The sequence below is a fragment of the Populus nigra genome, chromosome 1 (assembly GCF_951802175.1).
Source record: "Populus nigra chromosome 1, ddPopNigr1.1, whole genome shotgun sequence".
NCBI classification, from domain to species: Eukaryota; Viridiplantae; Streptophyta; class Magnoliopsida; order Malpighiales; family Salicaceae; genus Populus; species Populus nigra.
The window spans coordinates 7,167,874-7,189,476 of NC_084852.1; the positions used below are offsets into that span (position 1 = coordinate 7,167,874).

Genomic DNA, 21,603 nt, shown 5'->3' on the forward strand with positions numbered 1-21,603 from the left:
GATGAAAAACCATTGCCTGACATGAATAAATTGCGTTTCTTCTACGCTGCACTAAATTCCTTTCCTAGCTGTGCATGCCACATTCTCTTCTCCCTTCATCACTGCTTGTCTAACTCCTTCTGAGTTCTGATTAAGTCAGATCATCGTTTAAAGATCGATCTTGTTGGGCCAGGTAAGCTCGATGTTCTCTTTTTTCTTTTCTCCAATATTACATGTCATCTAGAATTCTTGCAAGTTACTCTTTTTACCCTGATATTGTTCAGGAGTTCTTGACTTGATCAGATCAGAGTTCAGGACATAGTTTCTTCCTCATTGTGTTCCTACGAGCTACAGTAAAGCGTGAATTAAAATTCTCAAAAAAAAAAAAGAATTAAAAGTATCTTATTGAGCTTTACAAACAATTTTTGGTGTCATTAATCTAGTGTGTGAATCAAACAGACTGCGTGCTTGAGGGACTAACATATGGGACCTTCTTGTAACTCTTTGATTTTGTGTGTCGCTGCTCAGGACCTAATTGGCATATTCTCATCTAGTTTTTGGCTAATAGTTGATCTTACCCTTTATGACGGTTCTCGATTTCCTTGTGTTTATCTTGGAAAACGTTCATCTAGTTTCTGTATGTATGTATGACATCTTGGTATGGCCTTGTATAGAATACTTTGCTTCCTTTTACTGATTCTTTTTGGCTCTGAACTTCACTTAATTCTTTCTTTCTCTCAAAGCAGGACAGGAGGTCTCCTGGTTGTCGACCAGCTTGGCACTGGTTCCTTCTTCTGTGTGCTAATCAAAATCCTTGAAGACAATATAATGGACCAAGTATGTTTTCCTTTCACTTTTGCTTAATATTGTTAGTGCTATGTTCTTGTTATATTTGACTTGATCATGCTTAAGAAAGCAAGAATCCCCAGCTTGCTTTTTTGTTTAATCCAACAATTTCCTACTGGTACAACGAGCTTTGAGTAGAGGTTTATGCTATCAGTCAATCCAATGGTAGCAACTTGCCCCGGTACAGCTTTCTGCATTATCTCATACGAACATTATAGATACTTGAATAAAAAAAAAATTCACTCGGTGTAGAGAGCATTTCATTCAATTGGACTCTAAGATTTTAGCCTTAAGATGAGAGGACCAAAGTTGTAAGTTTAGTAAAATAGCAGCTGTTTCTTAAAAATCTAGCCTTAAGATTTTATCCGATTGTTTTTGTGATCCTTTTAGTTTGAAAATTAAATGATTATTTTATTCACATTCCAATTTCTAATTTTGAGAGAGAAGATAAAAAGTCACACATTAAATAATAAAATAAAATAAAATTGTCAAGTGGCTATATTTTAATAAAAAAATTTAATTTATGTGTTAACAACTTCTATTCAACAAAACGAAAGGAGTTTCATTAAAATATTTTTAAAATCTTTATTTTACTTTAAAAAGTATATCAAGGTTGATTATGTTTTTTTGGATTTTTTTGCATTTGTGAGTTGATAGTTTGATTTTTGAGACTGTAAAAATAGATTAAATAATGGATTTGAAGATTAGAAAAACACCCTTTGATTTTTCAGCCAACTCTAGTGAACAAATTCTTGGCATTGGACCGCTTTTTATTTACTTTGGCTCTATCTCTTTTACTTCAATTTTATTTTTACCCTTGTATGTTTCCCGTCATTGATCTTTCATCATTGGCTTTTTGGAGCAATAGCATATTTACATTAGTACCATTCATAGAGATATCTTAAGTTTTAAAATTGACATAAATTTATTGGAGGTGAAATTAAATATGTGTAGAAATGTTAAAAAAAAATAGAATATCTCCTATTTTCAAATTTTTTTTTTGGTTCTTCATTTATTTTATGAACTATTTTTTTAATTTTATCTTTTCATGTTTTATTGATTAATGATTGGGCTTGATGTTTTTTTTGTATTTCTTTTTTCTGGTTATAGCGGTGTTTAAAAACCATCTCGACATTGTGTTGGTTTATTATTTTGATAAAAAAAAATTTGTTGTTTGTGAAAAAATAAAATTAAAAGGAACAAAATTAAAAATTACGTGAAATGATAGCCATTTATTTTAGAAAAAACAATTCTCATCTGGTCCTTTTTTTTTAATTCTCTCATTTTTTTTTAATTTCATCCTTTTACATCGTATTGATTGATTATTTAGCCTGATGATTTGTTTTGTTTTGCTTTCTGTCAGTTTATAACAATATAAAAAAAACATTCAAGCAATGTGTTTGTTCTCAATTTTTTAAAAATAATTAAATTTTATTGTTTGGAAAAAATGAAAGATGAGAGGACCCAAATTGAAAGTTTAGTAAAATAGCAACTCTTTTTTGAAAATTTAGCCTTAAGATTTTGTCCGGTTTTTTTTTTGTCCTCTTAGTTTTGAAATTATTTCGAAACTTTATTTTATTCACATTTCAGTCGCTAGATTTGAGAGAGGAGAAAAAATCACACTTTAAATGATGAAATAGAGAAAAAGTTATTAGTTGACCATACTTTAATAGCAAAAAAGATTGATCTCAATGTCGACGAGTTCTATTTAGTGAGAGAAGTCTCATTGGAGTCTTTTTAAACCTTCATATTTCCTAAAAACATATATCAATGTTGATTATATGTTTTTGAATCTTTTTGGCATTTTTGAATTCATAGATTGGTTTTTTGAGATTCTAAAGGTATTAATTAGGCGTTTTTAAGTAAAAATAGATTGAATAATAGATTTTAGATCAGAAAAACACCCCTTGATTTTTCAGCCATCTCTCCAGTGAGCAAATTCTTGGCATTAGACAACTTTCATTGTTTTTTTTTTTCAAAAAAAAACTAGGTGAACAACAAATTATCTGTCCAATTTAAAAACTAAATTTGGCCAAAACACACGTAGGCCTGAAGGCCATTTCCATATTGCATCATTTAAAAAAATGAGTAGATCACTTGTCGTCCACTCAAGAGTATTTTTTTTTTTTTAAATAGAGGGAAGAATGCATCATCCACTATAACAAATTTTGGTCCCCATTGATGACCAGAAAATCAAGGTTCAAGTTTTGGGACCCCTAAAATCCTATTTTCAACATGTTTTTACTTAAAAATATGACAAAAAAAAACATCCTAGAAATCTTAATAATCCTATTTTAAACCCAAAACACTTTCTAATTAATCTAAAATCCAAAATCAATCTAAACAAAAAAAACTTTCTAGATTTCAATTTATTTTTTCTAGCATGATTAAATGCCAAAATCACCTATATCAAACTCTTCTCTTGAAGACAAACCCAATAAAGCCAAGATTGAGTTTTTTTTTTTAATGTGATTGATCAAAAGAACACAAATATCCAAAGCTCTAGGGACCAATATTAAAAATTAAGGGACTAGAATGAAATTTAACCAAAACTACATGGACCAAATAATGAAAATTTAAGGACCAAAATGAAAAATATGAAAAAAAAAGTAAAGCACTAAAATAAACTTTAACAAAACTTTAGGGATCAAATAAATAAAAAGTGTGACAATTTTATGGACTACATTGTACTTTAACTGTTCATTTTGTTTTATTATATTAGGAGTAAAGATTAAGAATAAGATATTGTGCTTAGCAACTAATACCATGAACTAAAATCATATTACATTAAATTAATTTAGTTTAATGAATCCACTACATGTTCTTAACTTCTTTTTTTCGTGAGAACTATTGCTCTTTAGGTTATCACTATAAGCATTTTCCCCGTAAAGACATCGTAATTGAAATAATTGTCTTACGATTTTATATATAGTCTGATTTAGTTGTTTTCTTTAGTTTACTAATTTGAATTTAAAATAGAATTTAATTGATAAAAAATATAAAAAAAAATCTAAGAGAAACCCTCTTATTTACAAATCAATTCTTATTAAAATTAACTTTAAAAATAATATTTTATAAACGCACACCTAACCAGGTCTCATAAAAAACAAAATAAAAATAGATTTAACAACTTATAACAGCACGCGAGAATAAATATAATGCTTAGCCGAGGCGTGGATGAAATACATCCAGCTATAGATTTTACTAGTACATTGTTATGTGTGTTTCAGTGGGCTAATATTATTTTTTTAAAATAAAAATAAATATATATTAAAAGTGTTTCCAATCATGTTAGATCCAAGAGTCTTAAGTTTGATGGTCATGTTAGATCCACATCTTGAATCTAGTGTTAATACCAAACCCACAAGACTTGGGTCTGGCGGTCATACTAGACCCACGCTCCTAGGTCTGAAGGCCACACAAGACCCAGGCGTTTTGACTCTAACAGTCATACTAGATCCAAGCGATTGCTTGAGTTTAACAAACATATCTAACCCAAGTTTACTTCAATAATAATAATAATAATAATAATCATAATCATAACAACAACAACAACAACAATAATAACAACAACAATAATAATAACAATAACAATAATACCAGACCCAAGGTACTTGAGTTTGACATCCATATCTGACCCAACTAAACTTGGGTCAAATATGTTGTCAAACCCAACTAAACGTTGGGTCTGACATATTTGTCAAAACCAAATACTGTGGGTTTGGCAAGATATTTAACCCAAGTTTAATAGAAAACTATGTTACCTTTGGAAAACATGAAGAAGTTGGATTTGTAAACTAGAAACATCCACAAGAGTATATAAAGGGATAAATTTATAACAAAAATGATTTTTAAATTAAAAAATAGTCAAGATTGTTAATTTAATTCATTTCCGTAAGCAAATTAAAACACAATAACTGAATTCAATTGTGTGGTTTAATATTTTATTTAAACATAAGAATTATAATAAGTTATTAATTGAATTCAAATTTATTTATGAATTGAATTCAATTTAGCATGTGATTTTATTTCAAACAAGTTGTTTGTGTTAGTGCATCTATAATATTTTTTTTATATTTCCAAGTTTAGAAGATTTTAAAGTGGATTTATCTACTAATTAATATTTAAGTTTATTTATTGATGATCTTAAAAGTGTACTTTCCTCATTAATTTAGTATATTCAAAAAAATAAATCATTCAAATATTAAATCCATATAAAAATATGAAATAAAAAGCAAATCTCCTTAATCACTACCCTAGCTTTTAATTTGGGGTTGGTGCATGTATATTATAAACATTTCTCAACAAAAAATATATATTTTTATTAACTAAAACACATAATATAATATTCATTAATATTTACAAATTACTTAGTAAACAACAACCCGCTGGGTATTAATCTAATAGATTATATCAGCTTTTTTTTTAATTTTTTATTAACTAAAATTAAAATCATAATATTAAAGTAATTTTCAAATAGAAGGACATTTTGATAATATTAAAGTTCTGTTTGAAGGTGTAGTAGATGTTGTTTTTCAAAGTATTTTTTATTTAGAAATGCATTAAAATAATATTTTTTTTATTTTTTAAAATTTATTTGACATTAACACATTAAAACAATCTAAAAACACTAAAAATATATTTAATTTGAAGCAAAATAAATCAAAAATTGATGAAAAGTTAGTTCAACAGCAGCCCTAAATGAAATCTAAATAAAAATATGTGGAATATAAAAATCGTTTTAAAATTATGTTTTTATTCATGGAGGGAGATAGTGAAATTGTAAGGCTGTACAAAATAACTTGATGGGTTCAAATATAACCCGGTCGATTAGTAAAAAACATGAAAATGAGATTAAAAAAAACTAATAAAAAAATCTCTCGACCCAACTTATTGTCTAATTCAGATTTAAAATTAAATCATGTATGAGTTTTTTAATATAATACAGTCAATTTAGCTAATTCAAAAATAACCTAATTGATCTTTTAAAAAATATAAAAATGAAATTAAAAAAAATTAAAATTTTTTTATTCAACCAAACTCTCTATCTAACTTAAATTTAAAATTAAATTTAGTGAAAATTTCCTCAAATGACTCATTCGGCTTGTGTGACTTCAAATTGAAAGTGTAACGGTTGACATGTTCAAAATCAAAGCAGTAGAGCTGATTTAACCAATTTCCAAACGGTTGACCCAATGCTACTACCTTGAAAACGGGTTTGTGCAGTGCTTCGTGCAACTTCGTCCACTATGTTGCTCTTAAATTCTCTCGTTCTTTGTAAATGCCCTCAATATTTATTTCTTGGATGGATTTGGTTTGTTTGTTTACCCTCACTATGGATTTTGTTTTTCTAAAGCGATGTTACGAGAAACCCAGTATGAGTAAAAGCAAATTCATAAGATGAAGATTTAAGATACTTTGTTTTTTTTTTTTTAATTGTAAACTCTTTGTTAATGTCATTAAACACAGTCTATTGGATCAAAAGAATAAAGAGAGGCTGTTGAGACAATGAGACGGTAGGCGGGAGAGAGTGGGGGGCGAGGCGGCTAGCTTCTCTCTTTTTTTTTCCTAATTGAAAAACATCAGTCATTGTTTTCCTTTCATTAATGCTGATTTGGTGTCTGTAGGAGCGCCCACAAAAGAAGAGGGTTAAACATACCGATCCATTTTGGGATCATGTTGAGAAGACAAGTGATGGTGGTCCTTTCAAGTGCAAATTTTGCAAATCTTCATTTGCTGCGTCTACTTCAATCTCAAGGTTCAAATATCATTTGTCAGGAGAAAGTGGGAAAGGAGTTGGTGTTTGTGGAAGAGTACCCGTTGATGTTAAAGCAGCAGCCTACCAAGCAATGCACAAAAAACAAAATGCCATCCCACCAATTGATCATCCAGTTCCAAATGTAGAAGCTCAAAGAATGGAGCAAGAAGGGAGGGATCTCCGAGATATGGCAATGGAAGATGGGACAGAGAGTACGAGATGGGAAGATCAGTTTATTGAAGAGTTGATGGTTATTAACGAAGCTGGTGGTTCTCAAGGGCAAGGAGTTTATGAAGGCATGCTAGATACAGAGAATTGGACACACAGCAGAACCGTGGAAGGGATTGAACTTATTGACCAAGTTAGAGTTTATGAAGAGCAAGGAGCAGATGCTTCAGATGGTGGAGTGGAAAATTTGACAGACAACTTCACCGGTAGCGTGTCCATAGTTACTGACGAAAGTAGAGTTTCTGAAGGGCTTCATGCACATAAGGCTAAAGGAGAAGCATTACTGACAACAAAGCTGGTAGGTCAGGCTTCTGACAGAAATAAGGAGATGATCTGGTCTTGGTTAATGAAGGATGACGTCTCAAGTGTTGGCATTTATGGGATGGGCGGTGTCGGAAAAACATCACTGGTGACGCATATCCATAATCAGCTGCTACAAAGACCAAGTTCTTTCAATTATGTGTTTTGGGTTACTGTATCACAAAATTTCACCATCAGTAAATTGCAGTATCTTATTGCCAAAGCTATTAATTTAGACCTTTCAAATGAAGAGGATGAGAAGAAAAGAGCTGCAAAGTTGTCTAAAGCATTAGTTGCCAAGGGAAAATCTGTTCTCATTCTAGATGATTTATGGAATCATTTTCTGCTAGAAATGGTGGGCATACCTGTTGAAGTTAACGCGTGCAAGTTGATTCTCACAAGTCGATCGTTAGAAGTTTGTCGGCGGATGGGTTGCCAAAAGAGCATCAAAGTAGAACTTCTTACTAAAGAAGAAGCTTGGAATTTGTTCGTGGAGAAACTTGGGCAGCGCCATTATGCTGATCTTTCTCCTGAAGTCGCAGACATAGCAAAATCTGTTGCAGCAGAATGCGCTTGTCTACCACTTGGGATTATAGCAATGGCAGGAAGCATGAGGGAAGTGAATGACTTGTATGAATGGAGGAATGCATTGACAGAATTGAAACGATCAGAAGTTGGGGTAGAAGACATGGAACCCGAGGTATTCCATATTTTGAGATTTAGTTATATTCACTTGAATGACTCAGCATTGCAACAGTGTCTCTTATACTGTGCATTTTTTCCAGAGGATTTCACCGTAGATAGAGAGGACTTGATAGGTTATTTGATCGATGAGGGAATAATTCAACCAATGAAGAGCAGGCAGGCAGAATATGATAGAGGTCAGGCTATGCTTAACAAGCTTGAAAATGCTTGCTTACTGGAAAGTTATATAAGCAAAGAAGACTACAGATGTTTCAAGATGCATGACTTGATTCGAGATATGGCTCTTCAGAAACTGAGGGAGAAATCACCAATCATGGTTGAAGTTGAGGAGCAACTAAAAGAATTACCAGATGAGGATGAGTGGAAAGTGGATGTCATGAGAGTTTCGTTAATGAAAAATCACCTCAAGGAAATTCCCTCTGGCTGTTCACCAATGTGTCCCAAGCTTTCAACATTGTTTTTATTCTCAAATTTCAAGCTAGAAATGATTGCGGATTCCTTTTTCAAACATTTGCGAGGGCTCAAGGTTCTTGATCTATCAGCCACCGCTATCCGGGAATTGCCAAGTTCCTTCTCCGATTTGGTGAATCTCACTGCTTTATATCTCAGAAGGTGTCACAATCTAAGATATATACCATCATTAGCAAAGCTTAGGGAGTTGAGGAAATTGGATCTCCGCTATACTGCACTTGAAGAACTGCCTCAAGGGATGGAAATGCTGTCCAATCTCAGGTATCCTCTCTTTTTTTTTCCTTCTCTTTACCCTCTTTTTGACTGTGAAATACTTCGATCAAAATTCATTGATCTGAAATAGCAAACATCATACAGGATAGAATGACTGACACCATTTGGACCATCTGCTATACCATCTCAGGTATCTTAATCTTTTTGGAAATAGTCTTAAGGAGATGCCTGCTGGTATATTACCTAAGCTCTCACAGCTACAATTCCTTAACGTGAACCGGGCGTCCGGCATTTTCAAGACAGTACGAGTAGAGGAAGTAGCATGCTTGAAGAGGATGGAAACTTTGAGATACCAATTCTGTGATCTTGTTGACTTCAAGAAGTACCTCAAATCTCCAGAAGTGAGGCAATATCTGACCACATACTTCTTCACAATAGGACAACTAGGTGTGGATCCAGATATGGATTCTTTACTTTATATGACACCAGAGGAAGTCTTTTATAAAGAAGTTTTGGTTCATGATTGCCAAATCGGTGAAAAAGGAAGGTTTCTTGAGCTCCCAGAAGATGTTTCATCTTTCTCAATCGGAAGATGTCACGACGCAAGGAGCTTATGCGATGTTTCTCCATTTAAACATGCAACTTCACTGAAGTCGTTGGGGATGTGGGAATGTGATGGGATAGAGTGCTTGGCTTCGATGTCAGAATCCTCCACGGATATATTTGAAAGCCTCGAATCGCTATACCTTAAAAATTTGAAGAATTTTTGTGTCTTCATTACAAGAGAAGGAGCTGCCCCACCATCATGGCAATCTAATGGTACCTTCTCTCATCTTAAAAAAGTGACAATAGGTGAATGTCCAAGTATGAAAAATCTGTTCTCCCTTGACTTGTTGCCAAATCTCACAAACTTGGAAGTGATTGAAGTTGATGACTGTGACCAAATGGAGGAGATAATAGCAATAGAGGATGAAGAAGAAGGCATGATGGTTGAAGATAGCAGCAGCAGCAGCCACTACGCTGTTACCACTCTCCCAAATTTGAAGGCTTTGAAATTAAGCAACTTACCGGAGCTAAAAAGCATTTTCCACGGGGAAGTGATTTGTGGTTCTCTACAAGAAATTCTTGTGGTTAACTGCCCAAATCTAAAGAGGATATCACTCTCTCATCGCAACCATGCTAATGGCCCAACACCACTTCGAAAAATCCAGGCATATCCAAAAGAATGGTGGGAATCAGTGGAGTGGGGCAATTCCAACAGTAAGATTGCCCTTCAACCCCTGTGTGTGTTTCGGGAGTCTTTATTTTAGTAGTGGGAAAAGAAGTTCAATAAAATGCATTGCCAAAATGGTACATCTCTGAATCTTCATTGTTTTAATTCACTTTTGTAGAAATCTTCTTCCTCATCTGATTCATTTCAGTTTCTACATTGTTGGTATTTCCAAGTGCCCACTCTCCATTGCCTTTTCCATTTTTTCACTCCTCACTTCCATTTTCACCATTTTCTTTCAGTTGCGAGTCTAGAGAGATCGGAGGATCCATCCCCTTGAATTATCACAAGAAACCATAGAATTGAAATTTGTGGAGAAGGTGCAAATAAAATTGGGAAGAGATGCAGACAGCCTGGAAGAAAATAAAGCATTACAACAAAGACAATCAGCCAAATGTGAGGAGGGAACAGAGCCTCTGGAGAATTTACGGTGTTAAAGGCATCAAGAATCATTCTGGGAACTGAAAAAAATAATTGTTTTGGGTTTTTGCTGTAAAATCTAATATTCCTTAGCAGTACTATCTCATCAAGTTAAAAATCTTCCTGCATCCTAATGTAAGTTATCCATTGTTCTCTATTTTTACTACCTTTTAATTTTTATTTTTTTTACTTGCAATGTGTATGCAAGACTCTGTACCTGCTTTCGAAGAAAAACTGTAATGTGAAGCGATGCTGAGAAATGTGTCATGTTTTTATCAATGAATTTCAGCTGTTCATGTATTTTTGGAAGTGTAGTGCTGTTAGCATGTAGAGTAATAACTAACAAGTATCAAGCAAATGAAATCTACTAGTAACAAGACAATAAACTAGCAAGGTGGAAGAAAGGATGTTATCTAAGGAGGTACACTGGATGAAACGCTAAAGGAGTTTCGCTTGCAGGCTGCTAGCTCTGTAATTTCGGCAATATCATTACTGTCAACAAACTGGTAGCAGAAATTTATATTTTAAAAAAAAACCACAGCCTTATGATTACTAGAGTCCCAACTCGAGAGTTTTTTACATGGAGTAGTTGCATTATAACTGGGGGAACGTGCCGATTTCATAAGGTTGATCGGGAGAGGTGTGAGCTACATATGCTTGAGCAGTGTTAGAATGGGATAATATATCAGCTGACACGAATAAAGCATCTCTAGCTCAAAATGGGTTGCAGATACTCCCGAGAATGATATAATATGGAAGAGACAATAAGATCTATGATCATCTGTGATCATCACGACGATTGCAATAAGAATACACTAGTTTGAATTTTCACAAAAAAAAAAAAATATAGAAATATATTAAAGAGTGTGTGTTTGGAGTTTAGTTTTAAATGTGGTTAGCTAAAAAAATGATTTTATTTTTTAAATTAATTTTTTAAAAATATTTTTAAATTATTTTGATGTTTTGATATTAAAATAAATTTTAAAAATAAAAAAATTATTATTTTAATACATTTTAAATAAAAATATATAGTTAAACAATTTTATTGATAAAGTTAACAAACATCATGGAATAAAATTAAAAATAAAAAAAAAAAAAAGTTGTAAAATATTAAAGGTAGCCGGAGGGTAATATGTATAAGTATGGGGGTGTCCCATTAATTTCAAGTTCTTACAAACCAATCAAAACCATCCAGCTAAGACTGTCTAGATAGATTAGGCGCGCCAAAAAAAACCTCAGTCTCTCTGTCTCCGTGTCTGACTCTCACAAATCCAACCGCTTACAAAGTCATGGCTTTGCCTTTATCCTCTTCTTCTATCATCATCTCTTCCAAGAAGCTCTCCTTCAATGTCTCCATCTCTCAAAAACCGACTCAAAAGCACCTTTTCCTCTCTGCCCATTTTGCATTTCGACTCAATGAAGCTCGTAGCCAAGTTACAGCAAGACCTGCTGTCCGTGCCTGCAACTCTACAACAAGTACTTATGCCAAGGTGTGGTTTTATGTTTTTCAAATCTCCTCTATGAAATGAAGGGTTTTCCAATGCTGATGGCATAATGTACTAATCAAGGAAATGGTATTGACATAAGATTATAATTAGGGTCTCCTTAGTTATAGTCAACAAATATTTGAATTCGAGCTCTTTTCTTTTCCCAGCTTCACTGTTGGAATTTTAGGCGTCAGCATGTGTTTTAATGATTTTTAATTAGACAAATGGTGTTGATGTACTACTGGTTAGGAATAAGGTAACTGTTGTGGCAGCTGATAGTAGTGGAATTGGTTCTGATTGGGACTGCTACACGGAGATAATTAGTCTATAGTTCTGGTGAAAAAATAATTAGTAATCTAGGAACAATTGCAATAAGAAATTTTGAAGACTGCAAAATCAAGTTTGGTTTTCCGAGTATTTTATAAGAAAATACGAGCCTTAGGGTTTCTTCTTACGTGTAATGCAAAAATCTCCTAAGCATCATCAACCAATATATATGGCCTTTGTTCATTTGAATGCTGGGCATGATTCAAAGTCTTGCTTTATGTGTTTCCATTTATGAAAAAGTTCACTCCATGGATAGAGGAATCTGATTCCCAGAAGCAATTTTTGTTGGAATATATTGATGTCTATTTTTCTTTGTCCTTGTTATTTTTAATTGCAATTGACTGGCAATAGTAGATAACCTGGTATGATAATCCTGTCTATGCATTACAATTTTACTGCAAGAAACTAATTTATTTTACCCTCTTTGTATCCATAATTATGCATTTTTTTGCCCTTGTCACTTCTTCTTTCCTTACACACCGATTAGACTATCTACCTTATGGATCAAATAGGGGAAATTATAATCCCCTTTTCTGTAGTGCTTTCTAAAATGGCTTTTTGGTTATGTAGGATCTGGCATGCGAGCACGATTTTCCTCCTAATTTGTACATGTCGACTTTTGGAGATGGAACGAAAAAACTTAAGAGTCTGATTGCTATGATACTTATTTTTATCCAAATTTCTGCACCAGTACCTTTGAGTGGTTGGGACTTTTGGTATGTTTCTCCAGCAAAAGCGGTGCTTTATTCTCCGGACACCAAGGTCCCAAGAACCGGGGAGCTTGCATTAAGAAAGGCTATCCCAGCAAACATAAACATGAAGTCCATACAGGTTGTTATTAGCAATTAAATTACTACATAACTTCCCTAACTTGGAAATTAATCAGTTTGCAGACCATCTTGCTTTTGCTTCTAGACTTCTCTCGAGGACATTTCATACTTGCTAAGAATTCCACAAAGAAAACCTTATGGAACCATGGAGGGTAATGTGAAGAAAGCACTAAAGGTACATGCTGCACTTTATTGATTCAACAAGATAAAAACTCATTGTCAGAGTGGTACTATTCAAAAGTATGCAGCTCAGTTCAATTAATAAAAATTATCAGATGAGATCTTTGTTTAGGAAGATGCTTTCCATTTTTTAGCTGTTCTGGGATCTCACATCATGATTTTCTCCATCAATTGTTGTCTTCTGGCTTAGACATGGGCCTAAACCATTTGCTTCTGCCGAAAATTACTTCTTATTTGCACAAGTTTAGTCCCATGATATCCAATTGAGCATTTATTAAAACTGGAAACCACATTTTTGTTGTTAGTTTTTCTTTTATTTTACATATTAAGCCTCATCTGTTCAAGTTTCCTTGCATGCAATGCCATTAGTGATTTTAGTCTTCTTGAGTTCATTTCCCACATCAACATGTACAATAATTTTGTGTTGTAAACAATTAATTCCCCTCATCGACGATGTGTATAATGAATTTATATAATTACCTGGGAGTTTTTCTTTCTTCTTATTTCAGATAGCAAAGGATGAAAAGGATTCTATCCTGGCAAGTCTACCAGCAGACTTGAAGGAAAGGGGGTCTACACTGTATGCATCTCTAATAGATGGGAAGGTATTGGAAAGAACTTCATAATTTTATTAGCTCAATTTGACGAGAAAATTTGTTAGCTTGAGAGAATTGTACCAGCATTGGTGGACTGGAACAGATACAGACAAGATAAATTCCAATGTGCTATCCTTTTAAGCTGTTGAATGAATTGTAGGAGCATAACCAGAAACTTGAGCCTAGAGCACATGAAAAATATAATGTTGTTCTGCAACATAATACTCTTAGTTAGTTTTATTAGCTGCCACAGCAATATACAACACATTATATCAGCAATCCATCTAAGTTACAGAATCTTTCACCTGTTGGGGATGAGAAACTAACAAGAAGCTTAATTTACATGGTTTATGCTAGAACTTGTTATAATTATACTAAATCTCCCTCGCTTTTCTAGGGTGGTTTGCAAGCACTCCTTCAATGTATTAAGGATCAGGACCCAGATAGAGTTTCTGTTGGCCTTGCATCTTCGCTGGATACGGTTGCAGAGCTGGAGTTGCTGCAGGTAAATGTGACTTCCAGTAATAATGAATAATTTTTCTCATGTAAACCATATAAAAGAATAAAGTTGAGATATTTTCCTTAAAATCTTCACACTTCATATATTGGGGATTGTGTCTTTTGCCCAAGAATTTGATGATATAGATAACCACGAACTTGTGGATAAAAGTTAAGCATGCAGCAAATCTCAATGTAAAGCTTTTTGCAACAGGCTCCTGGGCTGTCATTTTTGTTGCCCCAGCAATACTTGAAATATCCAAGGTCAGTCCTCTCCAGGAATATCCATATAAATTTAATTCTCCAATTTACTGAAATTGCCATGTGCATGCCACAAATAGATGTGTCTCTAACAAATGAGGATACCATTCTTAAATCATTTATAGTTGAACAGAAGATAGAAGCAATAAATGAAAGCTTGTGGTACATTAAAAATAATCCTTGATGAATTTAAATGGTTTTTTATCCATTACATCCAATGAGAATATCGGTTATTCACTCTTGTATTATGAGTTTCACGACTTGCAGCTAATGTGCTTGTTTGGTAGTGCATTTTGAACTATGTTTGGGAGCATTTCAAAAGTGTATTTGCCTTGAAAAAAATATTAAATTGATGTTTTTTTAGTGCTTTATGATGATTTTAATGTGTTAATATCAAAAATTAAAAAAAAATCTATTTTTATTTTATTTTAATATATTTCCAAGAAAAAGACACTTTTGAAAAACACACTATACATCTTTCTTCTTCATACACTTACTTTTCATGAGTAGCTTCTTTGCAACTACTTTCACAGTAATGCATAAATCGATAAAATAGGACATGAAAACATAATTAAAAAGATTTACGACATGATATATCATAGAGAGAGTTTTTTCATAGTATTTGAAAGTCAAAAATATCACCTAAAAAGGGGTGAATGAGGGCTTAATTAAAAGTTTGATACTTGAAATTTAATTCTTTAACACTTAAAATTTCAACAACAACAATCAATTATGCAAGGCACAAATAGAATGAGATAGAAATCAAGAAACACAAACCAATTTTATAGTGATTAGGACAATCACCTACTCACATCCGTTCAAGTATTTACTATCAACTCACATTCTTAATAAGTGAGATCTTATCGATGCACTAATATTTACGAGATCAAGATTAGAAAACCTATCTCTCACAATCCTTTTCAAATATCAAGATTTAAACCTTTCAATGGCTCACAACCAAAGATATTCTCAAGTGGTTCAAGTAACACTTACACTTTTTCAAAAGATATTCTCTCACAAGAATTTCCACACCTTACAATGAAGAAAATGTTACAATAAATTGAGCTCAAGTCTTTATGAATGTAGTCTAGCTCAATGAGATTGTGATTTGATGCCAAAAAAAAGTTTAAAGTTTTGAGAAGATTATGAAAATAATAAAAGCTTTTTAGATAAGAGAATTTACAAGCATGTGAGTGTTGTAAAATTCTAAGGTTGTAAGGTTATTCACATGAAGTGAGTAAGTGTTTTTTATAGGTGAAAAATCATCACTTAGATGTTATATACACTTGGAAGGATGGAGTAAAATATTTTGAACTTTTGGAGTGTTCTTCCATCTATTAAGAACGGCCATATCACCATTTTTTTTTTATAAACAAAAGAGTTTTTACACAAGCTTGAATGTAAAATAAATTAACCACTCAGGACAAGTTAGCTCTTGAGTATAAAATAAATCAAGTATAACTTTTTTTAAAATTACAAGTTTACCACATAGTTAAAAATAAAAAAGAAACTTCTTTTAGTGATAAAAAACACTTAGTTTATGTTATCCATTGAAAAAGAATTTGAGTGATAATACTAAAATATATGATAAAATGTGTAAGTTTTGACAATAAAACTATTTTTGGATGATAAATTCAACAATAAAAATATTTTTTTGATGCCAAATTAAATTCTACAAAGACTTAATTACATGAAATTAAGTTTAAGCATCTTTAAGTCAAGCTTGCATCCAAAAGGTCCATATTGCTTCAATTTAATGTAGTAAAATTCCTACAACATTAAAACTTTTGAAATGTATATTAAATTGACTAATTTCTGTTATCATCAAAATCATTAATCCATAGACTTTGGGCTAATAGCATTTTCATAGGTTGACTCAATTTCTATAAAATTAAATATTATTAGGAAATATACGATCTGTCTTGACTTCATTTTGGTTCTAGCTGTTGCCTTCTCTGTGTGGCTAATTTGTCAATTTGAGACTGCTCACTGATGTGCAATTGTTGTATTTGATTAGCATCTTACAAACTTGTTTATGCTTTGCGTCAGCATCATCTTTTCATTTATTTGTAGGCTAACAGGCAGAGGGACTGTTGAATTTACCATTGAGAAAGTAGATGGCTCAACATTTTCCCCAGAAGCTGGTGGTGAACCGAAAAAGAATGCCAAAATTCAGGTTTGATAAACTTCTGAATGTCTATGTGGCAAGCTTTCACATTATTTCAATTAGATATAGAGAAACTTTGCTATTAGTTTGTGTTAGCTCTGATACCTAAAACATTTTTCATATATATCTCCTCCACCCCCTGGCAAGCCATCTCCATGCAAAGAAAAAAAAGATGACTATGATGGCCAGCCATGTAGGAGAAATCTGAGCTCAGGCACATATTGGCTTAAGCAGGCTGATCCTCAAATATTGTGAGCTTGTGCATCATCATGTTAATAAAATGTTGTCAAGGAACACATAATACCATAATATGAATGATGTTTTGCTTAGCCTGGAGTTTATGAGTAATATTTAAACAGGGTCTCATTGGTTTATTGAACAATTCTCAAACCAGATGACTAAACTGGAGTCACCTTTTGGTTCTTGAAATACCTTGTTGAGTTTAAGCCCCCCCCCCCCCCCCCCCAGCAAGAGATATAATTCTGGTTTCAAAAGGCGTGCTTGTTTACATGAATTGCATTTCAGTTTATCATTCACTTTAAGGTACGCCAGTTTGTTGCTCTGCTGATGCACCTTATGTTTTTTTGTTAATGGCCAAATATTGTGCCTAACCGCCTGCAAGCAATGAATATCAGCATCTTATACGATAAATATACCTTCAATACTTGTAACAGTCCTGATGAATGTTGATTTCTTTACCATACATTTAATACCAACTGATGATTAACACTTGGATTCAGGTTGTTATAGACGGATTCTCAGCACCATTAACAGCAGGGAATTTTGTGAAACTGGTAAGGTAGTTGAACCTCATCTCAGCCTTGTGGAAATTTTATTTTCCCATCCTTTCAGTTCACTCCATCCTCAAATTTTCCTTGTCCAGTTTTAGTTGACATGCCATTGCATCCTATTGTTTTTCTTTTCTTTTCTGTCTCAGAAGCTTTGATTTATGCCTACTTTTTATTTATTACTTTTCCTTTCCAGGTAGCTTTGTTTTAGATTTTACCATGTGAAAAACATGCCTCGGAACTGAAACATTGAGTTATTGGAATGTTCTGCCCTCTTTCAGGTAGTTGATGGAGCATATAACGGGGCAAAGCTCAGCTTCACTGACCAAGCTGTTCTCACTGACAATGGACTTGATAAGAACAGTGGTTACAGTGTTCCCTTAGAGATAATGCCATCGGGCCAATTTGAACCTTTGTACCGAACAACATTAAGTGTCCAGGTACAGAACTCTTATTTCTATTTCTGTGCGTTCCATGCAATTGCAAGTAGCAAAACATTTTTTTTTTCAATGTTATATAATTTCCTCTTTCCATGTGGAAGGATGGAGAATTGCCAGTTCTTCCACTATCTGTTTACGGGGCAGTTGCAATGGCGCACAGTGAGGTTTCTGAGGACTTCTCTGCACCATATCAGTTTTTCTTCTATCTCTATGATAAAAGAAATGTAAGTGCCATCCACACTAAAAACTAAAATAAAATATGGACGTCTGAATTTCCTCACATGATGTCATTGCCCCTTGTCCTTCCCTATCACCCCCTTATCTTGGTACTCCTGTGTGTCTTGTAGGCTGGTTTAGGAGGGCTATCTTTCGATGAAGGGCAGTTTTCAGTTTTTGGGTATGTCTTTGATGAACTTTTTTCATGGTGGTAGTAAATAAGTTTTTGAGTCGTATCATGATATGCGATTTCAATATGCAGATACACAACCGCTGGGAGAGAAATTCTTTCACAGATAAAAAGTGGGGATATAATTCAATCAGCAGAGCTCGTGGAAGGTCAGGATCGCCTCATATTGCCAAATGAGAACTAACATAATCTTTACCACAGGAAGACTCGTCATTCTTTATCTTCATTGCACTTGTTATGGAATCAGCCTGATTTTCTTGGTGCAGGTTGGTGTCCTTGTGTTGGAGACCTCTGTAAATCTTTCTTATTGCCTCAATTACTTGCATTTGATATTGTAAAACTTGCTTGCTCTGATATCAATTTGTTTTATTCTTCCTTTCCAACTAAGCTGTTGATGACATGATTGGATCTGGAGCATGCTAAATTTAATATAAAAGCAATGGCATTCTTTGGTTTGGCGGATTGAATTACATTAAAAAAAAGAAAAACTAAAAAGCTTGGTTTTTTACTATGTACACTCAAATTTCACTATGAATTTCCCGAGTGAAATTATTATTTTTTTCTTGAGAGAAAAACTCATTTAACTTGGTTTTAGAAGTAAGAACGTTTTTTTTTTCAATGATATTTATTTATCATTATCATTTTTAATGGGGACAAGTGAGTTTTTTGACATTTTAAATAAGCAGTGTAACGACATAAATACATGTATAAAAAAAAAAATAGAGAGAAGGGTTTTGTGGCATATTTGTTCTTTGAATTCACCGTAAAACAACCATATTGCCTTTAAATTTAAAAATAATAGAATATTCTTTTGGGTCACTTATTAGATTTTTTTAACATGGTTATTTTGTAATTATGTCTCAGGATAGGGCAATTAAGTCGTTGACTATATATAAAAATAATTAAAAAAAATTTTGGTGTGTGTGTCTTGCACGAGCTAGCAAATAAAAGGTATTCATGCTTTTTGAGCGGTGCATGTGACATCTCAAGATAGTCAAATGCTGCCATTATCAGTGTTAGAAGCGGCGAGTTGTTCTTTTCATGGTGGTAGAGTGCGTGTTGACGTATGAGGTCTGGTTGATCTCTGATTAATCTTTTTTTTCTTTTCCTATTTTTTTTCTTTTTATTGGCAAGAAATTCACGTTATTTAAAAAAAAATTAATTGTGTCTTTTATTTTGTGTTTCAATCAATTTTAGCCCTTATTATTTTAATTGCTATTTATTTTGCTTTTAATAATTTTTGAATTTTATTTATTTTTTAATTTCATCTCTAGGCATTTTATTTCATTTAATTTGGTCCTCATCTTTTTATTGTTATTTTTATATTATTTTTCTTAATTTATTTTAATTTTCAATTTAGGTCCACATTGTTTTCTTTCATTTATTTTTTATGTCAGATTTTATCTTTATTAATTTGATTGTTATTTGTTTTATTTTTTTATTTTGAATGATTAGAGATTTTGCATATTTGTTATTATTTTACTTCAAAATTCTCTTGTAGGTCTTTTTCTTTAAATTTAATTTTTTATCTTAATTTCATATCGTTGGTTGTAAGTTAGTTGAGTTAACCTGAATCGACTTAGGGTTTTTTTTTTTAATTTCTTTTTTTGACATTAGATTATTGGGTTTTGTTCTTTATGTTTTTTTTTCTTCTCTTTTTATGGGGCTGGCACGGATTGCGGGTTAGTCAAGTTAACCGAGATTTACTTGATTTTTTTATATTCTTTTTTATTGATTTAACTTCGGTTTTTGTTTTTGTCTTTTAAAAAAAATTATTATTTTAACTTGATTTCATATTGCGGGTAGTGGGTTGTTGAGTAAGCTTGGGTTTTCTCTTGTTTTTTTTTTATATTTTTTTATATTTTTTAAAAAAATTTATTATTTGACATTAAATTATTAACCCTTTAGTTTTTTTTTTTATGAAATTTTATTTGATATGTTATCGTGGATGGATTTTAAGTTAATTAAGATAACCCAATTTAACTTGAGTCATCGCTTGAATATTTTTTTTAATATATGAAAAAACTTAACCTTGCCTGCAGTGTAAAGCGTGCAATAATCATTTAATCAATAATCACATAATCAACACGTATCAAAATACGCAGCATTGTAACGTAGAAGGCTAGAGAGTTGAAGTCCCCGTTAAGCCATCAAACTGTTAGGATCATCATCGATCTCCTAAATTTCAAAAACTGGCTGATACGTAAACCATATTAGAACAATCTTTGATCATTCCTTGTAGCTGATACATAAACTATATTAGAACCCGTCCATATGAAACAACAAAAAGCATATGATTATGAAAATAAAACAATTTTTTTTCTCACAAGATTCACTGTTGGGTTTCAGAGAAAATTTAAAAAAGGAACAATTTAAAATTAATTCATTGTTCTTACTGTTGTGCTCTTCTTCCTATTCTTCATCAGTCTGTGCTTAATAGAGTGAAACCAGACTGTCTACGTTAGGCAAAGCGTCATAGCAACCCCCTGTGCGTTCAGAAATCTGCTTGCTAATATTATTCCTTTCTATCAACCATATATCACCCTTAACCAGCACCGCAGCGCCACCATCTTTCTTCTAGGTCTTTCCTGCGCTAGATTAAAGGCAATGATATTACAACCAGATGCCTCTCGGCTCTCGCCAACGAAGAGCTCCGTTCAAAAAGACCCCATTGGTTTGCAAAGGCAAGCCAGAGCTGAATTCTTGGGACTCTCTCTCCCAAGTATTTTTCTTAATTTAGTGTACACACATGGATTTCGCTTATCATGCTTCAATGTATAAACTCTGACATTTCAATTATGGACTCATTGTATCTTCTTTTTTTTCATTTAGGTTATTAATTATTATTTTTTACCAACTGCATCCTTTTAAGGTCAAATTGAAGCCCAATTACTTCAAATTTGTTAAGCAAATACAAGTTTTGAAAGAAAAAGGACCGAGGTGAAAATGGCAAAGAAAATAGGTGGCAGTTTCAAAAATAGTGAAAAGTTTACTTTGATCCCCATATTTTTCAATTTATAAATATCTAGTCCCTTAAATTTTCAAAATTACAATTTTAGTCTGAAGCTTATTTTTTTATTTTTAAATCCCTAATTTAAGAGAGGAAAGAGAAAGTGACTAGATTTTGGTGAAAAATAGAGTGTCTTAATTGATTTCGACCACGAAAAAATTTTATTTTGATGTCAATATATTCTTTTTTATGAAGGGAGTTTCACATAAGTGTTCTTTGTCCTTCTGCTTACCTGGAATTGTAGATATGAGCTCAGGAAGGTTTTTTGTTTTAGATAGATTTCGGGTTTTTGGATGGATTTTCAGGTTATTTGAGGTCATAAATTGGTTTATCAAGATTTATAAAGTGTTTTCTATGTGTTTTTAGGTAAAAATAGGTTGAAAGTCAAGTTTTTAAATAAAAACCCTAAGGCTTGATTTTCTG

General features: G+C 32.7%; 2 protein-coding genes across 4 annotated transcripts; both read left to right on the plus strand.

The window, feature by feature from the left end:
• Positions 1 to 10,490, plus strand: LOC133679833 (probable disease resistance protein At4g27220). Of its 3 annotated transcripts, XM_062102552.1 has the most exons (5): positions 366 to 637; positions 726 to 816; positions 6,453 to 8,548; positions 8,691 to 9,760; positions 10,013 to 10,490. In XM_062102552.1, the coding sequence occupies exons 1-5, from the start codon at positions 627 to 629 to the stop codon at positions 10,048 to 10,050; spliced, it is 3,306 nt and encodes a 1,101-aa protein (XP_061958536.1). In that variant the 5' UTR covers positions 366 to 626; the 3' UTR covers positions 10,051 to 10,490. The 3 variants fall into 3 exon arrangements, with proteins under 3 accessions (XP_061958544.1, XP_061958536.1, XP_061958528.1); XM_062102560.1 differs by lacking the exons at positions 366 to 637; positions 10,013 to 10,490 and adding an exon at positions 1 to 172 and having other exon boundaries at positions 8,691 to 9,848; XM_062102544.1 differs by lacking the exon at positions 10,013 to 10,490 and having other exon boundaries at positions 612 to 637; positions 8,691 to 9,848.
• Positions 10,491 to 11,406: 916 nt separating this feature from the next.
• On the plus strand, positions 11,407 to 18,553 carry LOC133695979 (peptidyl-prolyl cis-trans isomerase CYP37, chloroplastic). The gene is made up of 12 exons (XM_062117975.1): positions 11,407 to 11,680; positions 12,575 to 12,835; positions 12,920 to 13,009; positions 13,524 to 13,619; positions 14,008 to 14,115; positions 14,323 to 14,372; positions 16,443 to 16,545; positions 17,277 to 17,330; positions 17,606 to 17,764; positions 17,866 to 17,988; positions 18,112 to 18,161; positions 18,243 to 18,553. Exons 1-12 carry the CDS (start codon positions 11,480 to 11,482, stop codon positions 18,352 to 18,354), a joined length of 1,407 nt encoding a protein of 468 aa, XP_061973959.1. The 5' UTR covers positions 11,407 to 11,479; the 3' UTR covers positions 18,355 to 18,553.
• Positions 18,554 to 21,603: the final 3,050 nt, after the last annotated feature.

Bases quoted from the DNA above. Each gene is read 5' to 3' on its own strand.
- LOC133679833 (XM_062102544.1), top strand. The intron at 817-6,452 runs GTATGTTTTCCT...TGGTGTCTGTAG, and splicing joins AAGACAATATAATGGACCAA to GAGCGCCCACAAAAGAAGAG. The intron at 8,549-8,690 runs GTATCCTCTCTT...ATACCATCTCAG, and splicing joins GAAATGCTGTCCAATCTCAG to GTATCTTAATCTTTTTGGAA.
- LOC133695979 (XM_062117975.1), top strand. From the start codon at position 11,480: ATGGCTTTGCCTTTATCCTCTTCTTCTATCATCATCTCTTCCAAGAAG. The intron at 17,331-17,605 runs GTAAGGTAGTTG...GCCCTCTTTCAG, and splicing joins CAGGGAATTTTGTGAAACTG to GTAGTTGATGGAGCATATAA. The intron at 17,765-17,865 runs GTACAGAACTCT...TCCATGTGGAAG, and splicing joins GAACAACATTAAGTGTCCAG to GATGGAGAATTGCCAGTTCT.